The sequence below is a fragment of the Cucurbita moschata genome, unplaced genomic scaffold, assembly GCF_002738365.1.
Source record: "Cucurbita moschata cultivar Rifu unplaced genomic scaffold, Cmos_1.0 Cmo_Scf00009, whole genome shotgun sequence".
In the NCBI taxonomy this organism is placed as follows: domain Eukaryota; kingdom Viridiplantae; phylum Streptophyta; class Magnoliopsida; order Cucurbitales; family Cucurbitaceae; genus Cucurbita; species Cucurbita moschata.
The window spans coordinates 1,741,818-1,763,805 of record NW_019268525.1 but is presented as its reverse complement, the minus strand read 5'-3'; the positions used below and the strand labels follow the sequence as shown (position 1 = coordinate 1,763,805).

The following is a 21,988-nucleotide window of genomic DNA, read 5'->3' as shown; positions in this document are numbered from 1 at the left end:
AAAAAAAAAAAAAAAAAAAAAAAAAAAAACGAACAAAATAAGATGCTTATCCCATAAGGATAAGGATTAGATAGATAGAGTGTTTATTAGTTGGCAAAACAGAGACAAGGACAAGAGATGGTTTGGTTTTATGGTGCTTTTATTATTTATTTATTGGTGTTAGTATTATTACTATTATTATTATTATTATTATTATTACAATAATAAGTGGTTGAAAACTAGGTTATAATTTTGAAGTTTGAATTAATTGATTATTATAATTATAATTATTTTTTTTGTTTATGAAACATTATTGTTTTTATTATAATATTTTAAATTAAATTAAACGTTATAATAATTTGAGAAAAAAATGAAACTGCATTTCCCTTCTCAAAGTAAAACAATTAATCGAATAATCAGAAAAGGAAAATAAAATAAAATAAGAGAGAGAAAAATAAAATAAAAGAGAGAGAAAAAGGCAAAACAAACAATTAATCGGAAAAGAAAAATAAAAGCAAAACAAACGTGAGCGGCAGGATTCGAACCTGCGCGGGCAGAGCCCACATGATTTCTAGTCATGCCCGATAACCACTCCGGCACGCCCACGGATATGAAACACTGCCTTATTTAATATAAAATATATTTTTAAAATTATAATTAAAAAGAAATGGAGATGCGGGGTATCGATCCCCGTACCTCTCGCATGCTAAGCGAGCGCTCTACCATCTGAGCTACATCCCCATCAGATGAAAATTAGAGTAAATATAACTTATTTATATTATAGTATTGATACAATCGTTTTTGTCAAAATTATGCAATAATAATGAACATCTATACATATACAGAGATTTTAAACTTTGTATATTATGGCAGATGGTTACATAGACAAAAATATTTAAAGGAATGGAGATGCGGGTATCAATCTCCGTCATAGGTAAATTGAGGTAAATATATATTATTTAAATTATAATATTAATTCAATCATTTCTCGAGAAATGAATCTATTAGTTAGGTAGAGAAATTATTCAAGGAAGCGAACAAACGAGATAGACCACCATACATTTCGGCAGCCATTAAGGATTCAAATTTAGACCCGCCGTCTTTTATTATACAAAAGAAAACATGGTGATATTCCAATCATCATCCTTCGATCTCTCTCAAACATTACCATCCCAAGGGATATCCCACGGTCCATCTCCGGGTGATTGAGGAGGATTAGGCACTCCAACATTTGTATTATTCATCTCATCACGTTTCACATCTATTCAAAACTCAACAACATTAAAACGACGTTACAAAGACGACCAATATTACATCGAGTACCGACGTCGAGAGTTCATAATATCACATTAAAACATCTAGTGATTAACTTACGAGTGAAGCGAGGCACGTCGAGTAAATTCCTTGCAGCGACATTGTTGGAGGGTAAGATGATTGTTAAGACGAGCATCAGTTTGCATAGAGCAATGGTGCGAGCTGTAATGAAAGCCATTGTTGCGTGTGGTACCAAGCTCGGATAGCAATGGCTATTTATTTAAGCTTACATAGCTTCAATTGAATGGACTGAAAAGTCAAATATTTTGGTCAACTAAATGTTCTATTTTGGCTGCTTTCAAACGCGTCCCTTTCAGTTCCATCTTAGTGGGAACACTCCTGTGGCAATAACGAACGAAGAACAAGTAAAACGTGTCTCTTAAATTAAATTAAATTTTTTATTTTTTTCTATCATCGGTGGGTTTGAGTGTCAGCATTATGTTAGATTTTTAAAAGAGTGTGGAAATCTCTCTCTAGTAGACGAGTTTTAAACTTATAAGACTGACAGTGATACGTAACGGACCAAATCGAACAATATCTACTAATGGTGGGCTTGAAATATTACAATGAGTTTGTAATGTTAATTATTTTACATATTTAATTTAAGGTTTAGACGACATATATTGTTAAAATTTGTGTGTTGTTTTGTGCACCAACTCCTTGAAATAGACAACTAAAGAGACATGGTTAGCTTGTTCATTATGAAACCGTTAAATTAAACAAATGGACTGTCAACTCATCAATTAACCTCTACTTTTCAATAAGCAACTCTTTTTACAATAAAAGAATTGATAGATCTTAAAGACAAACAAACCAGACAAAACATGAATAATTGAAGTGGTTTCTTACTTAATCAATATATGTTTCTTAGCTAATTGGTATCTACTATGACTGTCTCAATGACCAATTTCCTCAACTACCTTAAAAATGTTTTTTTTTTTTTTTTGTTAGATGAATCGAGAGGTTTTAAGTCTTCAAAATTTAAAAATATCAAATGGGTTTGATTTAAACTCGAGAAAGATGAATTGGGAATGGAAATAGAAGATCAAACGGATACCAAAAGAGTTGGGTACCATTGATTTTGTTTGAGCGTGTATAGAAAGTTGCTTTAGGTTTTATACTCCTTCGAAGTTTAAAATTATATTCTTGATATTAGCCATAATTTACAAGAACATTCGATAGCTTTAGGAAGAGGGATATCACAATATTGTTCGAGAAACTCTAGATATTCTCGAAGTAAGAGAACGATTCTTAGATATCTATGAATCGTTCGTTGAAACGGGTTTCAAGGATAGGGCTTGAATGGGTTATTAGTAACTCATCTTCAATATATATTCAAATAATTGTTATGTTATTGCATGTGAATAGATCAAGAATTGTTCCTTTAATCTCTTTATTATGCACAAAAGGATTCTTAATGAAGATTGAAGGAACATGAAACTTATTTCACATCCAACTAGTAGTTTCCACCTCGAGGAACATCATTGTCAGTGTGTGATTTTATGAAACTCTCGAATCTCTTTTCGAGCTCGCCCTCCAACTCATCTGAAATCAACAAATTAGACCATAATTGATACACATCTCTGACTAGAAAGTCAAAAGTTTGAATCTTAAGAACAATAAACCTTAAATTCTCCGACCCAAATTTCAAAAAACAAAACACTCAACATACGAACACAGAAAAGCTCGAGCTGAACATCCGAGAGAGAAATTGATACTCACAGAAGAAGGAAGATGCGCCAATTTCAACGTTGAAGCCATCCTCAACAGGGATATTAGCATCAAGAAGTTTCCTGGAAGAAACATTAGAAGCCATTAAAAGCATAGCAATGAAGAACACAGCTCTCCAACTCACTGAAACATTCGTGGAAGCCATTTTAGAACGAGAGAGAGAGCTTAATTGATATGTAAGAATGAAGAACAATTACTCTTTGGTGTTGGTATTTATTAACTTTGGTTATGTATTTATAGACCCACTTGGCTCAACGTTGAGTTTTATTAATGCTATGATTTGGTCTTCGTTTTTTAATGTAAAATTGATATCTTTAAGTTTGAATACGTCTAGTCCACACCCTCCTGTTTGTGTTTTATGATATTTTCTCGAATATATGCCACAAGAGACAAATAGTTGAAGACAATGATTTTGATGTAAAACATTTAATTTATAAGATTAATTGTGTTCGTTTAAAATAAGGTTCAAGTGAAAGCTGCTACGTGGTGGTTGGTCGTCCAAGTCCACCCATGCAATTGGACAAAATGGACAGAGACATGACATAATTGCTGATCGTTTGTGTAATTTTAAACAAATCTGGTCGGTTTATGACAAGATAAGATAAGTTTAATGATTCTAGCATGTATCAAATTTCTAGTTAAATTAGGGTTATGGTTATTATAAAATTATATGGGTATGTCGTAGTCTCTAATTTCAAAGTCCTCTTGGCTTTCTTTTTCGGTTTTCTCTCAATTTGTTCTCCTCTCCAACTAATGTGGGACATCACAATCCACCCCCTTCGGGGCCCGATGTTTCTTTCTCCAATGGATGTGGGACCTCTACGAAATCCACCCTCCTTTGGGGTCAGCGTCCTTACTGGCACACCACCCTCGTGTCTATCCTCTTCGGAGAACAGTGAGAAGGCTAGCATTTCTAATACCATTTCTAATGACCCAGATCTATCGCTAGTACATATTATTCTCTTTGGACTTTCCCTTTTGGACTTCCCCTCAAGGCTTTAAAACGCGTCTGCTAGGGGAAGGTGTACACACTCTTATAAATGGTGTTTTTGTTCTCCTCCCCAATTAATATGGGACATCACAGTTGTCGTTGTCGCTCTAAGTTTCACTATCGCGAGAGAGAAAGAGAGGAGCGTTGAATGGTTGGGCCCAAATATAATCAAGCCCAAGCCCATAAAGCCCATACTCAAGAAGAAGACTGGAGGAGGTCAAAAGATAGAAGATTGAAGATTGAACTTAAATGATCACGAAGAATGAAGAAGATTAAAGTTAAATCGAAGAGAGCTAAAATCATCCCGCGGTGTACCAACAAAAATATTGAACTCTCAAGGAAGGTTGATTGTGAGATATCACACATCAATTAGAGAGGAGAACAAAACATTTTTTATAACAGTATAGAAAACTCTCCTTGACAGACGTGTTTAAAACTGTGAGATTAACAACGATACGTAACGAGTCAAAACGGATAATATCTACTAGTGGTGAACTTGGGATGTTAGATGTACACTATTTGAGTCAAATAATCGAGTTAGATCTTCAAACCCGACAAACAAACAAACAAACAAGCATGAATTTAGCCACAAAACTAACTTACTTTTCCCATTATCACAAGGCATTCATGGAGAGAGGCAAGTCAATTTAGGCTGCGGATAAGTTTTGTCAGTGGGTTTGGTGAGCATCAATGTCAACCTCAGTGGTTGACTTCGAAGTCCACTCTTGTTTCTTAGCTGAGCTTAAATAAGTAAGCAAAAAAAGACATCATTTCAAAAACATGGTTAAAAAGACATTAGTGCCTCTGTTCATTGGTAATCTCAAGCAAAAAGGAAGCTGCTTTGGTGCTCTATAAATACCCATAACCCAATGGCTAAGAATTCATCCCCAAAGAGAGTTTGATGGGAATGGGTTTCAAGAGAGCGCCCATATTGTTGAGTGTGATGGTTCTTGTTCTTGTCCATATGGCCACAGGGAGACCTGTCCGGACTACTACTTTACCTATTGCTGATTGTAAGCTCTCATATGCCTTTTGCTTTCATCTCTTTAATTCTAACTTTTATTGTGTTTTATGAGGGAATTTGTGTTTTTGTTGCGTAGTTGAGACCATGAATATGAGTGGGGAGACTGCGTTTGGGACTCAGCTTCTGAGTTCAGCTCGCCCCAGAGGAGGCAACTATATTGACAACCCACAGGCGGCGAACAAGGCCGCCATCCAAACCTCTGGCTATCACCCATGATGGCTGTGATGTTCCTATGCTGGCTGAAGTGTTATGAACCAATAAGAGCTTGAGTTTTGTTGTGATGTTTTTTTTTTTGTAAGTGTTTTGATCCTATGTTTTCTAGTAATTGTTGTTTTTGGAATCTCGAGTGTAACCGTCTAAGTCCACTACTAGTAGATATTGTTTGCTTTTCTCTGTTACATATTTGTGTTATTTTTAAAACGTTTTTATTGTGGAGAGGGTTTAGCCTTACTCCAACCAGTGTCTTGTATTGTCTGTTCACTAATTGTGAGATCTCATATCGGTTGAAGAGATGAACGAAGCATTCCTTATAAGGGTGTGGAAACGAAGCATTCCTTATAAGTGTATGAAAATCTATCTTAGTATACATGTTTTAAAACTGTGAGACTAACGACGATACGTAACGGACCAAAGCAGACAATATTTGCTAGCGGTAGACTTGGGCTGTTTTGTATCAAAATGGACAATGTTTGTTAGCGATGGACTTGGGCTGCTACAAGACCTCTCTCTAGTAGACGTATTCTAAAATCATGAGGCTGACGACGATACATAACGAGCTAAAGCGGACAATAATATCTTCTAGCAGTGGACTGGGGTTGTTACAAAACCTCTCTCTAGTAGATGCGTTTTAAGATCATGAGGCAGACGACGATATATGACGAGCTAAAGTGGACAATAATATCTACTGGCAGTGGGCTGGAGTTCTTATAAAACCTCTCTTTAATAGACGTGTTTTAAAATTATGAGGCTGACAATAATACATACCGAGCTAAAGCGAATAATATCTGCTAGTAATAGACTTAGTTATTACATGAACGAGGAAGAGGAAGGAGAGCTAGAAAAAGAAAAAATATATGTTTATTAAAACAAAAACACAGTCCTCATGGAGTCTATGACATTAACCAACTGCACCCTGCACTTCCAGCAACCAGTTCACATTCGACATTGTTGGTCGTGACGACGGGTCCGTTTGCACGCACGAGATCACTACATTCATTATCAAACATAAGTCGTCGACGATCTTTTGCGTTTGAGGAAACGGCAAACGAAAATCTAGAACATCTTTAAGATCAATATTGTTATCAGACGAAGATTGCAAAGCAAAAATGATATCTCCAGGATGCGTTCCTGCTAAAACTTCGAGCGCCAAAACACCAAAGCTATAGACGTCACATTTTTCCGTCACCACCGTTGTGTATGCAAGCTCTGCAGAGATATGAACGGTTATTATTCCAACCAATGAACACTTATATGGAAAGAATTTCATATGTTACCTGGAGCAATGTAGCCAGTTGTGCCTGCAACTGCTATGCAATTCGACGCATCGGTGTTCATAAATCTTGCAGTCCCGAAATCCGAAACACGAGCTTCATATCTCGAGTCGAGTAAGATGTTCTTGCTCGTTATGTTTCGATGTATGATCGGAGGGATGCAATAGTGATGCAGATAAGATAGCGCTCGAGCCGTGCCTTTCACCGCCCGGATTCTCTTGGACCAATCTAGCTCCATTGCTTCTTTTGCATCACTCAATATATGAGCTAAGCTGCCTCTGTTGATATACTCATAAACCAAGAATGTATGAACTTTTGTACAACAAAATCCCAAGAGCCTCACTATGTTCCCATGCTTTATTTCTGTTAAACCTCTTGCTTCATTTCGAAACTTCTTCGAATTCTGCATCGTCATGTCGTCGTCGTCGTCCCACGAATCATGTAGCTTCTTCACTGCATATACGGCACGGTCGGACGTTTCGACTTTGTAAACCTTGCCCGAACCTCCCTCCCCTATGCAGTACTCATCATCAAAATCCTTACTAGCTTCAATTATCTCCGAATACGTAACTTTACCATTGAAGAAGTACCATATGTCTCGAACCGTCGTATTACTATCCGAGACACGCTTGGTTCTCTTTCGAAGGATATAACTAACAATTCCAAAGAGTACTAAAGAAACCAATGCAGCTCCGACTATAGTAGGAACAAGAATCGCTACGAGCTTCTTCTTTGTAGTGTCTCCGTCGTCGTTCTCGTGGTCGTTGCAGCTCGGCAACCCCACGATATCGTTTGAACATAAACCTTTGTTGTTACTGAATGCAGCTGCTTCAGCTCTGCTAAAGATGCCTCCATCAGGAAGAGGGCCCTCTAAGTTGTTGAATGAAAGATCAATGGATATCAAACTCACCATGGTGGCTAATGAATTTGGGACAGAACCAGAGAGATTGTTATGAGATAAACTCAAATTCTCTAAGCTTTTTAGATTCCCCAAAGTGTAAGGAAGTTCTTCACTCAATGAATTGTAACTCAAATCAAGCAATATCTGCAAGGCTGCAAGCTTTCCAATGCTAAATGGGATTGACCCATTTAGCTGATTCCTGCTCAAGCTTAAATATTGCAGCCTAGAACACTCACCAAGTTCATAAGGAATGGATCCACTCAACACATTCATGGAAAGATCAAGACTTGCTAGATTGCCAATGCTTCCTATCCCTATAGGAATCGACCCAGATAGCCGATTACGACGTAGTCCGAGTATCAGTAGTTTCGACAAGTTTCCGATACGTTTCGGTATCGATCCAGAGAGATTGTTGTATGAGAGTTCAAGTTCTGCTAAGTTCTTCAACCCAAGAATCTCTTCTGGGATTTCACCATTTACTTGATTCCCAGTGATCCTTAAAAGGGTTAACTTTTTGCAATCTCCCCAATTGGGAGAGAGGGTTCCTTTCAATTGATTGTAGCTCAAATCAATGTAATTAAGGCTTGGATACACTCCAAAAGCTTGATCTAACAATCCTGTTAAGCTATTGTTTTGGATCAAAACCCGGAATAAACTAGAACAGTTTTGCAGGCTCGAAGGAACAGGGCCTGAAAAACTATTGTAAGCAGCTGAGAAATTAACAAGTTTTCCTCCTTTACACACTTGTGGAGGCAAATTACCAATGAAATTGTTTTCAGCAAGATGAAGAACACTCAAAGATGATGAATTTCCCAAATTTTGTGGCAATTTACCAGATAAATTGTTGGTGAACAAACGTAAATCAGTTAAGTTCTTCAAATTTGCTATACTTTTTGGAATTTGTCCTGAAAAATGATTTTCATTGAGACGAAGAACGTTTAGATTACTTAGATTCCCCAAAGATTGAGGAATTGGACCAGAAAATTGACTTCTGTCGAAAGCAATCAAGTTCAAAGTCTTGATATTACCAATCTCCTCTGGTACTCTGCCTCGAAGCAGAGTATCTTGAAGCAAGAAATTCCTCAAACTCTTCAACCCAGTTCTTGAATTACCAGACCCATCTGGGAAAAGACGAGAATCCAAAGACCCAGTAATGAAATTACGAGAAACATCAAGCTCAAAAACGTTGGTGAGATTTGCAAGTGAAAGAGGCAGAGTACTGTTGAGATAATTGGTGGAAAGATCAAGAAATTGGAGCTTTGAAAGAGCTCCAATGGAGGAAGGAATTACACCAGAGAGATTGTTGATTTTGAGATCGAGACGGAGGAGATTAGGAAAAGAAGAGAAGTTCAAGTGATCGAGAGTACCCATTAAGCCAGTGTTGTCTAATTTGATATCAATGACGCTGCTCTGTTCGTTGCATGTGATACCCCGCCATTGACATGGAGCTGAAACAGAGGAGCTTGAGTTTAAAGCTTCGACCCATGAATCTAAAACCTTTTGTGGTGGGAGGCTTCGCTTCCATCGGAGAAGAGCTTGAGCTTCCATGGCTGAACCTTCCATGGATTCGAAGGAAGAAAGAAGAAGCAAGAACACGAACACACATGAACTTGCAAATGAAACAGAGAGCCGTTGCTTGTTTTGGTCGGCCATGATGATTTGATTCCTGTTTTGATCGACAGTGTAAGATCATATAGGAGAATAAAATGGACCCAGTTGTGAAATGTTCATGTTCTTCTGGTCAAATTAAAAGATCGTAGCTTTCAAAAGCTTCAGAGAATTAAAATTTTCCACCTCCCTTTCAAATTATTCATACATATTATAAAGTTCCAAACATATAACATATTTTATTATTCGTATACCCGTTATTCGTATATCCGGATCAGATTAGAATGTTTTTTAGACCGACCTAAAATTTCGGTTTAGTTGGATTGATGATCTTAAGTGTTTGAATACCGTTCATAACCCAATCCAAACCTAAAAAAATTTAACTCATTTTAACTCTTAATTTCAGAACATAACTTCGACCCATTATAATGTGAATTTTTTAAAATCTGATTTAATAATTATTTAATTTTTAATTTTTAAATTTCTAATTTCACCTCGAAATTATTAGTTTTGTAGACCATTTTCGAGATTTAAAAGTAAGAAAAAGGAAAATGGATCGAGTCAAAGTCTATGGTATATGATTTAATTCATATTTTAAAATTCATTCGTTTACTTCCTTTACCAAATTTTTAGTCTCAAAGAAATTGGACGCTCTCTAAAAATATACTTAATTTATATTAATATTAAAAAAAAAAAAAACACATTTATCGTTCTAGAAGGAATTATTTGTAGCGTTACACTAAAATAAATAAACAAGTAATTAATTAAAATAGTGAAGTAGTTAAGCTATTAAAATATTGTATGAAATTGTTTAATTTAGACAACCTAGGCAGCTCACATGACCAAAGTGACAAAGATAGCTTACCAACTAAAGGTAACCAAATATATAAATGGAAGGTGGAATATTTCTATAATTGTCGAGCGGTCAATATTTAATATATAATTTAATAACGACGACAGACTGAAAATTTAAATGTTTAAGTCTACACGTTATTTGATTCAACATGGCTTTGCCGTTTGTAATATACTAGCTACTTGGTGCTTGAATTTCCCGTAGTTAGCATGTATTTCGTATATTTGGTTGCTCTTTGAGGGTCTTTGTGTGAGCACGAAATTGCTGGAATCGTTATCAACAAGTGGTTGATTACTAGACGAGTGTCTAAAATGTCATTCAGTTCAACGTTGTAATCCGGTTAAGAGTGCAATCATAAAATGAGGTCTCTCAAAATGTATAGCGCCACCACACTAAAGCAGTAGACATCACATCTTTTGGTCGTTACCCTTATGTGTGCAAGATCTGTCATGTTAAGTTGGAAAATTTAGGAATAAAAGAAAGGAGTTTGAATCTCACTTGGGGAATTGTCGCCATGAGTGTTTGTAACCGTTGTCGAACGAGACATGTCGGGTTTCAAAAACCTTGTTGTGCCAAAGTCTGCAAGATGTCCTTCAAACTCAAAGTTTACAAGGATATTGTTGGTTGTTATGTCTTGATGTTTGATCGGAGGAGTACAATCATAATGAAGATAAGATAACGCTTGAATAATGCCTTTTACGACCTCGACACTTTCAACATTTGAACGGTTTTGCTCCTTTTCTATGCTCAACACATGAGCTAAGCCAAAGCTTCCTCTACTGAATTATTACTTAGATCTAGTAGATCCTACCACCTCACAAGACTTCCTATTCGAAATGGAATTGATCCACTCAACGTATTCTTAGAGAGGTCTAGATGTCCAAGATTAGCAAGGCTTCCAAGCTCGATAGGAATCTTAGAATCGAGTTTCTTCAAAAGAGAAAAAAAAAATCATTGAGATGAAGGACGGTTGAATTACTCAAATTTCCCAATGATTGTAAAATGGGACTAGAACTTTGAAACCGAGTATTTTGAAGCAAGAAATCCCTCAAACTCCTCAACCTAGTTCTCGAATTATCGGACCCATCTAGAAAAAAGAAGAAGATCCAATTTTTATTATCATTTTTTCCCCGGGTTCATAAACTCGAATAGCCGACAGATGGGACTAGTTCAATTTTTTATTATCATGTGAGTTGACTTTAGCAAATAATAAAAAAAAAGATTTAAGTTGATTATTAATCTGATTTGAAAGGCTAAAAATTATTGATTTCTTAGAAACGTACAAAAAAAAAAAAAGTTTAAACTTGTAAATCTCATAAGTCATCAAACTCGAGCTTAAATCTTGATTCTTAACACATTTATATTGATATTAGTTTGATATTTCGATTTTAAATTAGTTAAATATAAATAAATTTTTTACATTTTTAAAACGTGTCTATTAAGAATAAGTTTCTACACCCTTACAAAAAATGTTTTACTCCTCTTTCTAACCGTATGAGAACTGACACTTGCACAGTTCAGTATTGTCACCATTCATGATCTGCACAGTTCAGTATTGTCACCATTCATGATCTGCACAGTTCAGTATTATCACCATTCATGATCTTTAATTTAAGCAATTAGATGTAAACAACTTAGAGAAACATTTATACACAATAGCTAAACTATATATAGTGAGAGAGAGAATAATTCAATTATGTTGGAATGAACGTAAACAAACATTCAAGGTTGGTGGTTGAACTTGTTGGGAGGATTATAGTGTCCCTTCCAAGCGCTATCCAACACTTGGTTAAATAATCTCATCGTGCCCTTCTCATCATTTGAATCCGCTGCCCTTTCACCTGGTCACACAAATTTTTCCAACTTATATTTTAAGTTCCATGAAACTTGGACGTAAATTCAATTTTTTTTTTAATTTGATGTGTTTTGTTGTGAATTTGAATATGGAGTAAAAAACTTATAAGTTAGTAGTTGGTTCTTCATCCCCTTTTAACTAACAGGAAAAAACCTCTTTTCGCTCCCTCCCTCATTATCCGTTTAAATGAGAATTCTCTAATCTGTCCATGACGGATATGCACAATAATCACAAATTAAATAAACATCTCTAAAGAAAAAGAAAAACATCACCTCAAGGGAGAGCTTACCAGCTATACTAGCCACTACATTAGTTCCAACAAGATTTCTTGCAGAAACGTTGAAGGCAAGGAGAAGTAAAGCAAAGAAGACAATCTTCCAAGCAGCAAAACATGGTCTGGTGGAAGCCATATTTACAAGCTCAAGCTGTGTCAATAGAGACTTTGTTTTGGCTTATATAAACCCACCAAACTTATAGAGAGCTTCACTTCCAAGAGGCCAAGAATCAAAACCTTGAAGAAGAAGGCATTCTAAAGAAGATTTGTTTATTTTATGCTCTCTTCCTGCGGCTGTGTGAGGCACCTGTTTGGATAGCTATTATTTTTCTGTCAACTTGTTCTCCAATATGGTCAAAGTAAACGCCCCAAAACAACACGTCTATTTGTAAACCTTTTTGAAGATTTACACAAACTTGGTTACTTGGGGGTTAAGCTATCATTATTATAGCTTTTTGGTTCTTATGAAGGCAACCAGTCAGGAACAGATGCAGTATGATCTGCTGAAATTGGTAGATGTTGCTACCAATTTCAAAAGCCAGAATCCCAAAACCCGTCTCTTCTATGGAAGGATTTGATACTCAAAGAATGAAGAAGAGTATGAACATGAGATATTTTGGTTGGCTGGAAGAACAACATTTCAAAACAATGTTAATTATTCTAAGTGAAAATAGGGAACATTCGAGGAAATTTCTTCATACCTCTATGCTTAGAGCATAGAAAATTGGGAATATGCATAGATGTAAACATGTGGAGGAAATAGTCTAATATTCAATATATTTTGAAAGGGTCTCATTTTGTTTGTCATGTAATTTTATATATAATATTAAAGGGACGAATTTTTAAGGGAGTGGTTGCAAATATTAGTGACTGATAGACTGCTATCACTAATAGATTTGTACATGTGAATGAAGTCTATCACCATTTGTTGTTGTACCTTCCTAACAGACGTGTTTTAAAATTGTGAGGCTGACGACAATACGTAATGGGCCAAAGTAGACAATATCTGTTAGCGGTGGGCTTAAATTGTTACAAGTGGTATCAAAGTCAGACACTGAGTAGTATGCCAATGAGAACGCTGGGTTCCCAAGGGGATGGAATGTGAGATCCCACATCGATTAGAGAGGGGATCAAAACATTCATTATAAGGGTGTGAAAACCTCTCACTAGAAGATGAATTTTAAAACCGTGAGGCTGACGACGATACGTAATGGGCCAAAGCGGATGATATTTGTTAGCGGTGGGTTTGGGCTATTACAAATGGTATTAGAGCCAGACACCGAGCGGTGTGCCAGCGACGACGCTGAGTCCTCAAGGGGAATGGATTGTGAGATCCCACATTGGTCGAAGAAGGGGACGAAACATTCATTACATGGGAGAGGTAGATTGTGAGAAGTTGAAGAGGGGAACGAAACATTCAATATGAGGGAGAGGGTGGATTGTGAGAAACATTAATTACAAGGGAGAAAGGTAGATTGTGAGATCCCGCGTCGGTTGAAGAGAGGAACAAAACATTCATTATAAGGGTGTAGAAACCTCTCTCCTAGCAGACGCGTTTTAAAACCATGATGCTGACAATGATACGTAACGAGCCAAAACGGACAATATCTATTAGTAATAGGTTTGGACGGTTACAAGTTGGCAGGCTCTTGTTATTGTTGTCTATTTGAAAATGGAAAATTTTCTTACATTTCTAAAGGTGGCCGGCTCACCCTTGATTCAATCAGTTTTGATCAATTTGCCCACCTATAAGATCTCACAATTTTTAAAGCCACAATCCGTGTTTGTAAAGCCATTGAGATTTGAGAAGATGAGAAATTTTCTATGGGAAAGGGTCTGATCTTGTAAACTGGGACATGGTCACAACCCCAAAATCTAAATGAGGGTTCAGAGTTTTTGAAGTCAATGAAGCTAATATTGTCCTCTCCTCTGTAAATGGTAGAAAAAAGACAGTTATGATCTCAAGTGATCTCTAGCAAATACAGTAGCCACCAGTTTGGAAGGATTCCCTCCCAAGAGCTCATGTCGTTCTCCATGGAGGGCTATCATCAGATATAACAGTTTTTTCTCAAGTCACTCGAGGTGGGAAGTTCGAAATGGTGAATCCATCTACTTTTATCATTTCCAGATGATGGATGATATCCATATAGTTGCTGCTCTCTGTAGAGAGTGACATCTAAACCTTATACTACGTGTCGACAGGCATAATATTAATGAACTGTTAGGTTCTGGTAAGAGAAAGTGTGCGGATATTTCATTGCATTGGGAAGAACAAAGCAACTAAAAGACACCAAACAGCTGATCCAAACAGTTGAAAATCTCATCAAGAGTTGTTTAATATTGGATGATAAACAATACCTCAACCCCGTGGGACATCATCAGAAGTGGGTTTCTTTGCTTTTTGCTACAACCACGGCTTTCTCAGCATCTTTGTACTCCACCAGCCATGTTACCTTAAACCTTCCCAAACATTTGAACATAAATAATACGTTAGAAATAACAACCCTTCACAGATCTCCCCAACAATATGATATTGTCACTTTAAGAATAAGCTCTCGTAATTATGTTTTAGTATTTTTTACTTTACACTCTGGACTTTTTTATTCTACAAAGGCTTAAATTCCTTTAATTTATAAAAAGTGTCGTTCAAAAAAGAAACATTCAAAAGTACACAAAACTTAGAAACATTCTTTCAAAAGACATCTCAAACACACTATTTAAACTTCGAAGTGACAAATATTGAGAGGGGGCAAGAAAAGCTAGCATCAGAAAATAATGGGACAGACAGCTTACAAGTAGTACGAGGTTTGTGCAGTAAAAGAGTGTTGTTGGTTGCAGAAACAGTAGAGCATTAAGCTGGGAGGTAGCTGAGACTAATCTTATTTAGTTATTTATTGCCAAATTTAAGGTTAAATTTTCATTGATGGGAAAATGGGCTATCACAGAACAGAAAAGATCCACTTGCATTTAAACAGTTCGCCCATTTTAAGTGGTTGACTGTGTTTAAACAGTTCGCCCATCTGCACCCTGTTTGGTAATTCGCCCATAAAATAATGGCAATGTGAATGAGATCTATGAAATTCGTAGAGTTTTAAAACTAAAGCTGTATAGAATAATATCAAAACTCTATAAAGTTTGAGCTCTCATAATTGAACTAACATTGTTTAGAAAGATATGAGTCATTAACTCCAGAGGGCTTGCGCCTATGGCTTGACCAAAATCACACAACACCATTAAAGAAAAAAGAAAGTTCATAGGACTTTACTTGTAAATATCCTTATCCTCCAAATCTAAACATGCTAAAACAAAGGGAATTAAAGATAAAACACACAAACAATTCAAATTTTTTCCCTTGGAGGATCAGCGTGGAGGAAGAGGACGGGAACCGGGACGAGAACGAGGAAGAGAAGGACGAGGAGTATAACGACAAGGAGGCCGAGGAGGAGGACGACGAGGGGGAGGAGGAGAATAATTTCCTCCCCAAGAGGTATCCAACTGTCTTGCAATCAATCTCCTGCCCACATTCGTCTCTATTGTCATCTCATCTATTAAAAAAGAACAAGAAGTAAAGTGAAAACAACATTGGTAGATGGGTATTATTAAAAAGAGGAGACTTACGGACAGTGCGAGCCACAATGTTGGTTCCAACAAGTTCCCTAGCGGAAACGTTGAAAGCCAGAAGAAGCAAAGCGAAGAAGACTACCTCCTTCCAAGGAACAAAGGCGCTTGGGGAAGCCATTAATTTCTGGTTGCAGAGGAAATAAAGCTCAAAACTTGAATGGGTTTAGAGAGATTTTGGTGGTGTATTAATACATATTAACTAACCCAATAGACATGTGGGGAGGGCTGCACTTTCAAGGTAAAAAACATAGAAAAATAGGTAATCGAGAAGACTTTTGGCTAATGGGCATCAACTTGTATTAGTCAATGAAGTCTGGTCGCTGATATCTTTTCGTTCATAAAATTACCTCACTCTTATATAAAAAGTGTCTGTCGAGGCACTATTGGGCTAGAAAGAACCCGTCAACACTATCCTTCCATCTAATGGAGCAGAGGTGACGCTGCTCAGTAAAGCCCGCCACAGTCTCATACAGTTCCCTCCTATCTAAGGGCTAGTGTCACGGTCATTACTTGTTCCAGGTGTGTTGCATATGGTTACATATTTACGATCATGTTTGTCCAAGACGTGTAGTATGTAGCTACATATTCTGTTTCAAACTCTTTCTACTTGCTTTCATGTTATCTAATTTTTTATTATTATATTATTATAATTTATGGGTGTATGACCGCTTGATAAAATCATGTCTACACCTGCTAAGGTTTAAATGCCTCAAAATGTATTTACGAGTTGTGACTAGTTGTCAATTTTTCCTACTCGGATTATACGCTATCAATGTTGTTATCTATTGCTTGTTAGCCTATAATATTACTTTCTCAAAATAAGCCCATTTCCTAAAACTACTCGTCTTTTATCAGTTTGTGTTAGCCGAAGCAACCATCCAGTTACCTCATATCTCTAAACTAAAAAGTAAGCGAAAGAAACTTAGTGATACCCAATCAAGAAAGGAAGAGCTTGAACATTGAGGCAAAACCAAAGTATTTGAAAAGAGTCGTACAAATACATTTGTAGCTTTATTTAAGATTGATTCTCCCAAAAAGCCTATAAACACAAAGGAAAAAGGCACAGCTGAAAGCAGTTGAAAAGTAATGTCATCAACTAAGGGATGTGATAACCACCACCCCATGGGGAATCAGCAGACAATTGTCTCACTGGTTTTGCTACCACCACAGCCTTTCCAACAAGCTTGTACTCCATCCCCATCTTACCTGAAACCCGTACCACCAGATGTAAGGTATTACTATAAAAAGCGGAAGAAGCCGAGCGAATTCCTGCTGCTACCATTGTAGTAGCATGTGTAAGAGCTGAAATGGGGTAATTAAAGCCACACTTTGTCATAAACAAAGTTAACTTTGATTGGCATTTATTTGAAGAGAAAGGTAAGATAACGTATCCATTCATGGGTATATTTCTTATTTTAACTCAAGTTTGTTTTCTGCCGCCACGGGCTGGCCACTAGAAATATATAGCTCAGCTCGTCATTGACCCATGATCAATGGCTAGACCATACTCTTGCTTTTAGGTCCGTCCACTATCAACTTTAACATGTTGAGATATCTAAACACCCACTTAGCACCCACTTCACTAACACAATTAATATAGTGGGAACCTACCTGCATGAAAGAGTTACAAACACACTACTCCTAAATGTAGACTACATCTGACAACTATTTGGTTTTAGTTTTCAAAACTTAACTTAAATTTTGAAAATAGTTCTAAAAGTTAGATAACAAGAAATTTTATAAGAATTCTTAATGTAGAACTTCTTGAACACGTGAAGAAAAAGAGTCTTACGAATACGAGGAGTATTGTCCATTGCAGAAATGGGCGAGGCAATCAGAAGCAATGCAAAGCAAACTAGGAGCTTCAACACAAAGGAAATCATCTTCAGGGACACCATTCTTGAGGACTCGAGCTAGTTTTAAGTGCTAGTTCTATTGGTTGATTTATAGGAAAATTACAGCTTAACTAAACTTGAAGATATGAGGAGGAATTAAGAGTCAAAGAAGTCGGCCAAGTGTTTAAGGACTTTGTTGGGTCTAATTGTCAGAGAAATTGCTGTCATGGCCCCATTGATCTTTAATATTTTCGAACATGACAGTCAAATAATAAATGCTAAGCTTTCATTTTCATAGATATTTTCTCTTACCGTCTTTAATAACCACTCCTTCCTCCTCTCTCTTCGATTGTAAATATTAGCCTTAATTATTTTTAAGTCAAACACATGATTCTTTATTCTTTTTGTTAAATTTTTAAACGTATAATCTTTGACCACTTAAATCCATTCTCTCACAACTTTTAATTATTTGTGTGGTTTTGTAACCAAACCTATGACAGTTAAGAGGACTTCAAACTAATTACTTTCACATAAATAAGAATGAAATAAAAGTAAGGACTAAAACCTTGAGCGGCTGCAAGGATCACTTGTTTTGCTTGGCAGGTTACAGTTGCAAAAACCTTATGATGCTCACATTTTGCAACATTCGTCTTCAGGAAGATATTGCCGAAATCTCCTACTAATTGGCCTTTATATTTCTTATTTTCCATAAGCATCGAGAGATATTGCACAGCCTACCTTTGCTTCAACGTCCAATAATTTTACTGTTTAGAACCAATTAAGCAAATTCTTTTATTAGTGTTTCCTATTCCCTAAAATTTGACAAACTTCCTTCGGCTATCCCGTCTTCTTTGATTCCATTAATTCTTTGCTCTCCAATTGTCCTTAGAAATTATTGTCTATTAAAAAATATAGTCCTCCGTCTACCACACTAAGTGGATCTTTTTCCTCTTTAAATAAGGATATCATCTCATTTATTTCTTCAACGAAGCTCCTATAGACAGTTCGAAGAGAGTACCTTATTTCATCATCATATCAATTTATTCACTTGCCCCAAATAAAATTTCATTGGACAATATTAACTCAAACATAATTTTTTATCCCGAGAATGACGAGAAATCATCTATCAAAATTTGAAGTTCAATCTCAAATTTTAAACCAAAATTCTTGTATCCAAACTTATCTATCTTCCGTCCTTTCATGCATAACCATTAAACAAAAAAAATCCAAAAGATTATCTAGGGAGTCCAATCTTATACTCACATCTCCCATATTCAAATTCATCTTCCTTACCTACGTAACTATCAAACTCAAAAGATCCAAAAAATTGACCATTACCTAATTTATAGACCAAATACACTCAAAACTTTTCTTTAAGAAAATTCTTTTACTCTATTTCCTCATTATACTCCATTTCCTCGTTATAGTACTTAGATTCACTTCCCTCAAATTAAACCTCATTAGACTACTTCAAAAATTATTATGGATCCAAAGAACAACTAATAAAAAAATTAAAAAAATGCAAGTCCAATCTTATGCTTTAAACAAAAATTCTTGTATCCAAACTTATCTTCCCTTCGTCCTTTCATATCCAACCATTAAACTAAAAGGCTCCAAAAGATTGTCCATAATCAAAAACTTGAAAGTCCAAATTTATCGTCCTTCCTTCTTTACATACATAACCATCATTCTTGTAATCCCTCATTCCTTGATTCCAACAATTCTTCACTTCCATGTCCTTGATTCAAGTTCTTTGCTACTTCTCATGGCATATGACATCCTATTTCTTGGTTCCAAAATAAGCTTTTCAAATCTCCAATTTGAACAAACTTCCATTTTCGGTCATAACGTTTATGAAAGTGAATAGTCCTTGATCCACCATTCTCATACTACTTTAACCCACAATTCTTGTATCCAAACTTTTGTTCTTTCCTTCCTTACACACATAACTTTCACAAACTAAAAATATCCAAAAAATTGTCCATTAACAAATTTATAGACCAAATACATTTTAACTTTTCTTTATCACCAATCAATGAAGCAAATCTTTTTTTCGAGTGCTTCCTTCCTCTAAAATTTAAAAAACTTCCTTTGTGTGATCCCTCATTCCTTAATCAAACAATTCTTCACTTTAGTGTGATCCCTCATTCCTTAATCAAAAAACTTCCTTTGTGTGATCCCTCTTCCTGATATAGTGTTATTCAATTGCCAAATCTCATTCAAACATTTTTGCACCTTGTCAGGTGACTTGCAGTCATATAATAATTTCCAATGAAGCAAGCTAGTAAGACACAAAAACTTCTTAAGCAACAAGATCATTTTAAATTCACTCACATCAGATGCTTACATCTTTTTTAGACTCTTACCTTTTCCTCTTCAGCAGACCAAATTATTTCTTAGACTTTGCCATTCTCCTCTTCAGCTGATCAAATTCTTTCTTCTACCTTTAAGAGAAAATATAAGAAACAGAAAATGTCAAAAAGTTTTAACTCGTAAACTTAATAGAAAATAAAACAAAGTTTGTCCTTCATTTTGCAGGGCTGTTAATTCACACATTGAAAATATAAAACAGCAAAAACTGAATGTTGTTCATATTGGTAAAAAAAAAAAATCTATGGAAGAATCTGCATATATCACACTTGATAACTTAATCAGAGGATGTTGTCATGTCATATTACAGCCTAACGAAAATTAGTGCCAGAAAACTGGTAGACCCCAAATCACCGAAGTGTATACACGATGTTCGTTATGATTGTTTGTGGCAGTTTGTTAGAGGGTAATCCGCTTTGTAGAAGCTGAGAGTGTATCTTTTTGCCTTGACATTCATGGAAAAGCTCCAAAAGTTCCAAATGCTTGCTGTATGTACTAAAAAGAAGAGAAAATCTTTGACCTTTTGTTCCTGCATTGTAATTTTTCTGCTAGAGGTTGGTCCTTTCTGCTAGAAGCTTTTATATTGGATCGAAAGGAATCATGTGGTATCCAAGATAAAGTTAAACCTATTGACTCTTTTTGTGAACTGGCACTATATAGTGCCTTCAGTTAGGGTGTCCTGCACAGAAAGTGTTGTCTTAAATATGTTCTGTGCTGTACTAAGCTTGAGGAATATAAGAAGGAAGATGCACCCTGAAAGGCCTCTCAGTTTCGTTTCTAAACATGTTAGTTGAGTAATTAAGAAATCTAAGAATTAGTAGCATTGCCAGACATGTTTCAAGCAATATTTTGTGATCTGTTCTTACTTGCAGTCAAATGTTGACATAATCCAAACAGAGGTAACATCTAAAGAAGCTAAAGCTACAATACACAACTTCACAGCCAACAAATGATAAATAAAATAAAATAAAAACTTCAAAACAACATTTACTTCCCACGCCCCCTAAAAACTTAAATTCAACTTCACAGCCTTGGGGTTGGAATCATACCAGTATTCCTAGCAGATGCGAAAATCCAACCAGCCTCAATGACAAGACGAACTGCTTTTCTGTTGCCCAAGCAATCACTTCATCAAGAACAACTGCCTTGTTCTTCCCCTCTCTGTTATCGGAACAAAACTCGATGACATAAGAGTTCGTCGTCCTGCTCTCTTCTGCCAATACATAAATTTGAATATCAGGATTGTCCATTGGCTCATCACACAGAGAAGAGATAGAAGATGACAGGGAATGAAACGAGGAGTCCAAGATAATAATCACGCTACCATGGGAGAAATGAACCTACTAAAAACGCCCTAATCCTCCGTAATCGAAACCACGAAAAAATACAAAACGTGTCGACAAAAACGAACAATCATTTGATTAAGTTCTCCAATGAACCCCTAATTCGGAATAGCCGGCTGAAATTAAGTTACATTACCTCTATTTGCATCACCGAGACGAGGCGAGATACTTCTTTCGATTCTGCTCTCCGATTGCCTGGTAATGATCCGTTTGATTTCGGCAACGAACACTCAAAAGGGAAGAGGCCATTGATGGAGCGCTCTGATTCTAGTATGAGAATGTGCCGAATAAGAGTGTGACTGCGGGAGAAATATATAGTCTGTGTAAAATCCGCGCAGGTCGAGACAGCTGGCGTGACGGATAACGGCTCTGAAGACCGTTTGACGTTGACCGTGGAAAACCGTCGAACGGCTACATAATTTAACTGATTAATTAATGTGTAAAATCCTCTTATTGTTCTTTATTTTAAATGTACAAACCTTAGTAATAACAGGATTTATGGAGAACTTAATTATGCTTATTGTTAAACATATAATTTATTAAATACTTTTAAATATTTTAATAATAAAATATACACAAACATTTATAATTTAACCTAATTAAAAAAAAAAAAAAATTGTATCGAGCCTTTTTTGAATGTGGGCTTTAAGTAAATTACGGGCCGTGGCCTGTATTCATGTTGGGCCCATTCAAGGCCCAAAATGGAAGGAAAATTCTGTTTATTTTCTGAAATATAAATTTGCAATAATAACCCATTCCTAATAGGTAGTTTTTTTTTTTTTTTTTTTTTTTTTTTTTT

The 21,988-nt window shown here is 36.1% G+C and overlaps 1 protein-coding gene, 2 long non-coding RNA genes and 2 other non-coding genes across 7 annotated transcripts; all 5 read right to left on the bottom strand.

The window, feature by feature from the left end:
• Positions 1-503: 503 nt before the first annotated feature.
• Positions 504-585, bottom strand: TRNAS-AGA. Its single transcript has one exon. It is a non-coding gene; the product is annotated as a tRNA-Ser (tRNA).
• Positions 586-647: 62 nt separating this feature from the next.
• TRNAA-AGC lies at positions 648-720 on the bottom strand. The gene has a single exon. It is a non-coding gene; the product is annotated as a tRNA-Ala (tRNA).
• A 5,404-nt stretch (positions 721-6,124) lies between these two features.
• On the bottom strand, positions 6,125-9,233 carry LOC111447310 (MDIS1-interacting receptor like kinase 2-like). 2 transcript variants are annotated; one of them, XM_023086401.1, is made up of 3 exons: positions 6,533-9,233; positions 6,359-6,464; positions 6,125-6,244 (listed from the first exon to the last, which is right to left on the bottom strand). In XM_023086401.1, exons 1-3 carry the CDS (start codon positions 9,081-9,083, stop codon positions 6,157-6,159), a joined length of 2,745 nt encoding a protein of 914 aa, XP_022942169.1. In that variant the 5' UTR covers positions 9,084-9,233; the 3' UTR covers positions 6,125-6,156. The 2 variants fall into 2 exon arrangements, with proteins under 2 accessions (XP_022942169.1, XP_022942168.1); XM_023086400.1 differs by having other exon boundaries at positions 6,125-6,464.
• A 5,860-nt stretch (positions 9,234-15,093) lies between these two features.
• Positions 15,094-16,278, bottom strand: LOC111447564. Of its 2 annotated transcripts, none has more exons than XR_002711292.1 (2): positions 15,643-16,278; positions 15,094-15,565 (listed from the first exon to the last, which is right to left on the bottom strand). It is a non-coding gene; the product is annotated as an uncharacterized LOC111447564 (long non-coding RNA). The 2 variants fall into 2 exon arrangements; XR_002711293.1 differs by having other exon boundaries at positions 15,724-16,278.
• A 292-nt stretch (positions 16,279-16,570) lies between these two features.
• On the bottom strand, positions 16,571-21,462 carry LOC111447563. Its single transcript, XR_002711291.1, has 4 exons — positions 21,326-21,462; positions 20,896-21,059; positions 17,434-19,920; positions 16,571-16,847 (listed from the first exon to the last, which is right to left on the bottom strand). It is a non-coding gene; the product is annotated as an uncharacterized LOC111447563 (long non-coding RNA).
• Between the last annotated feature and the right edge of the window lie 526 nt (positions 21,463-21,988).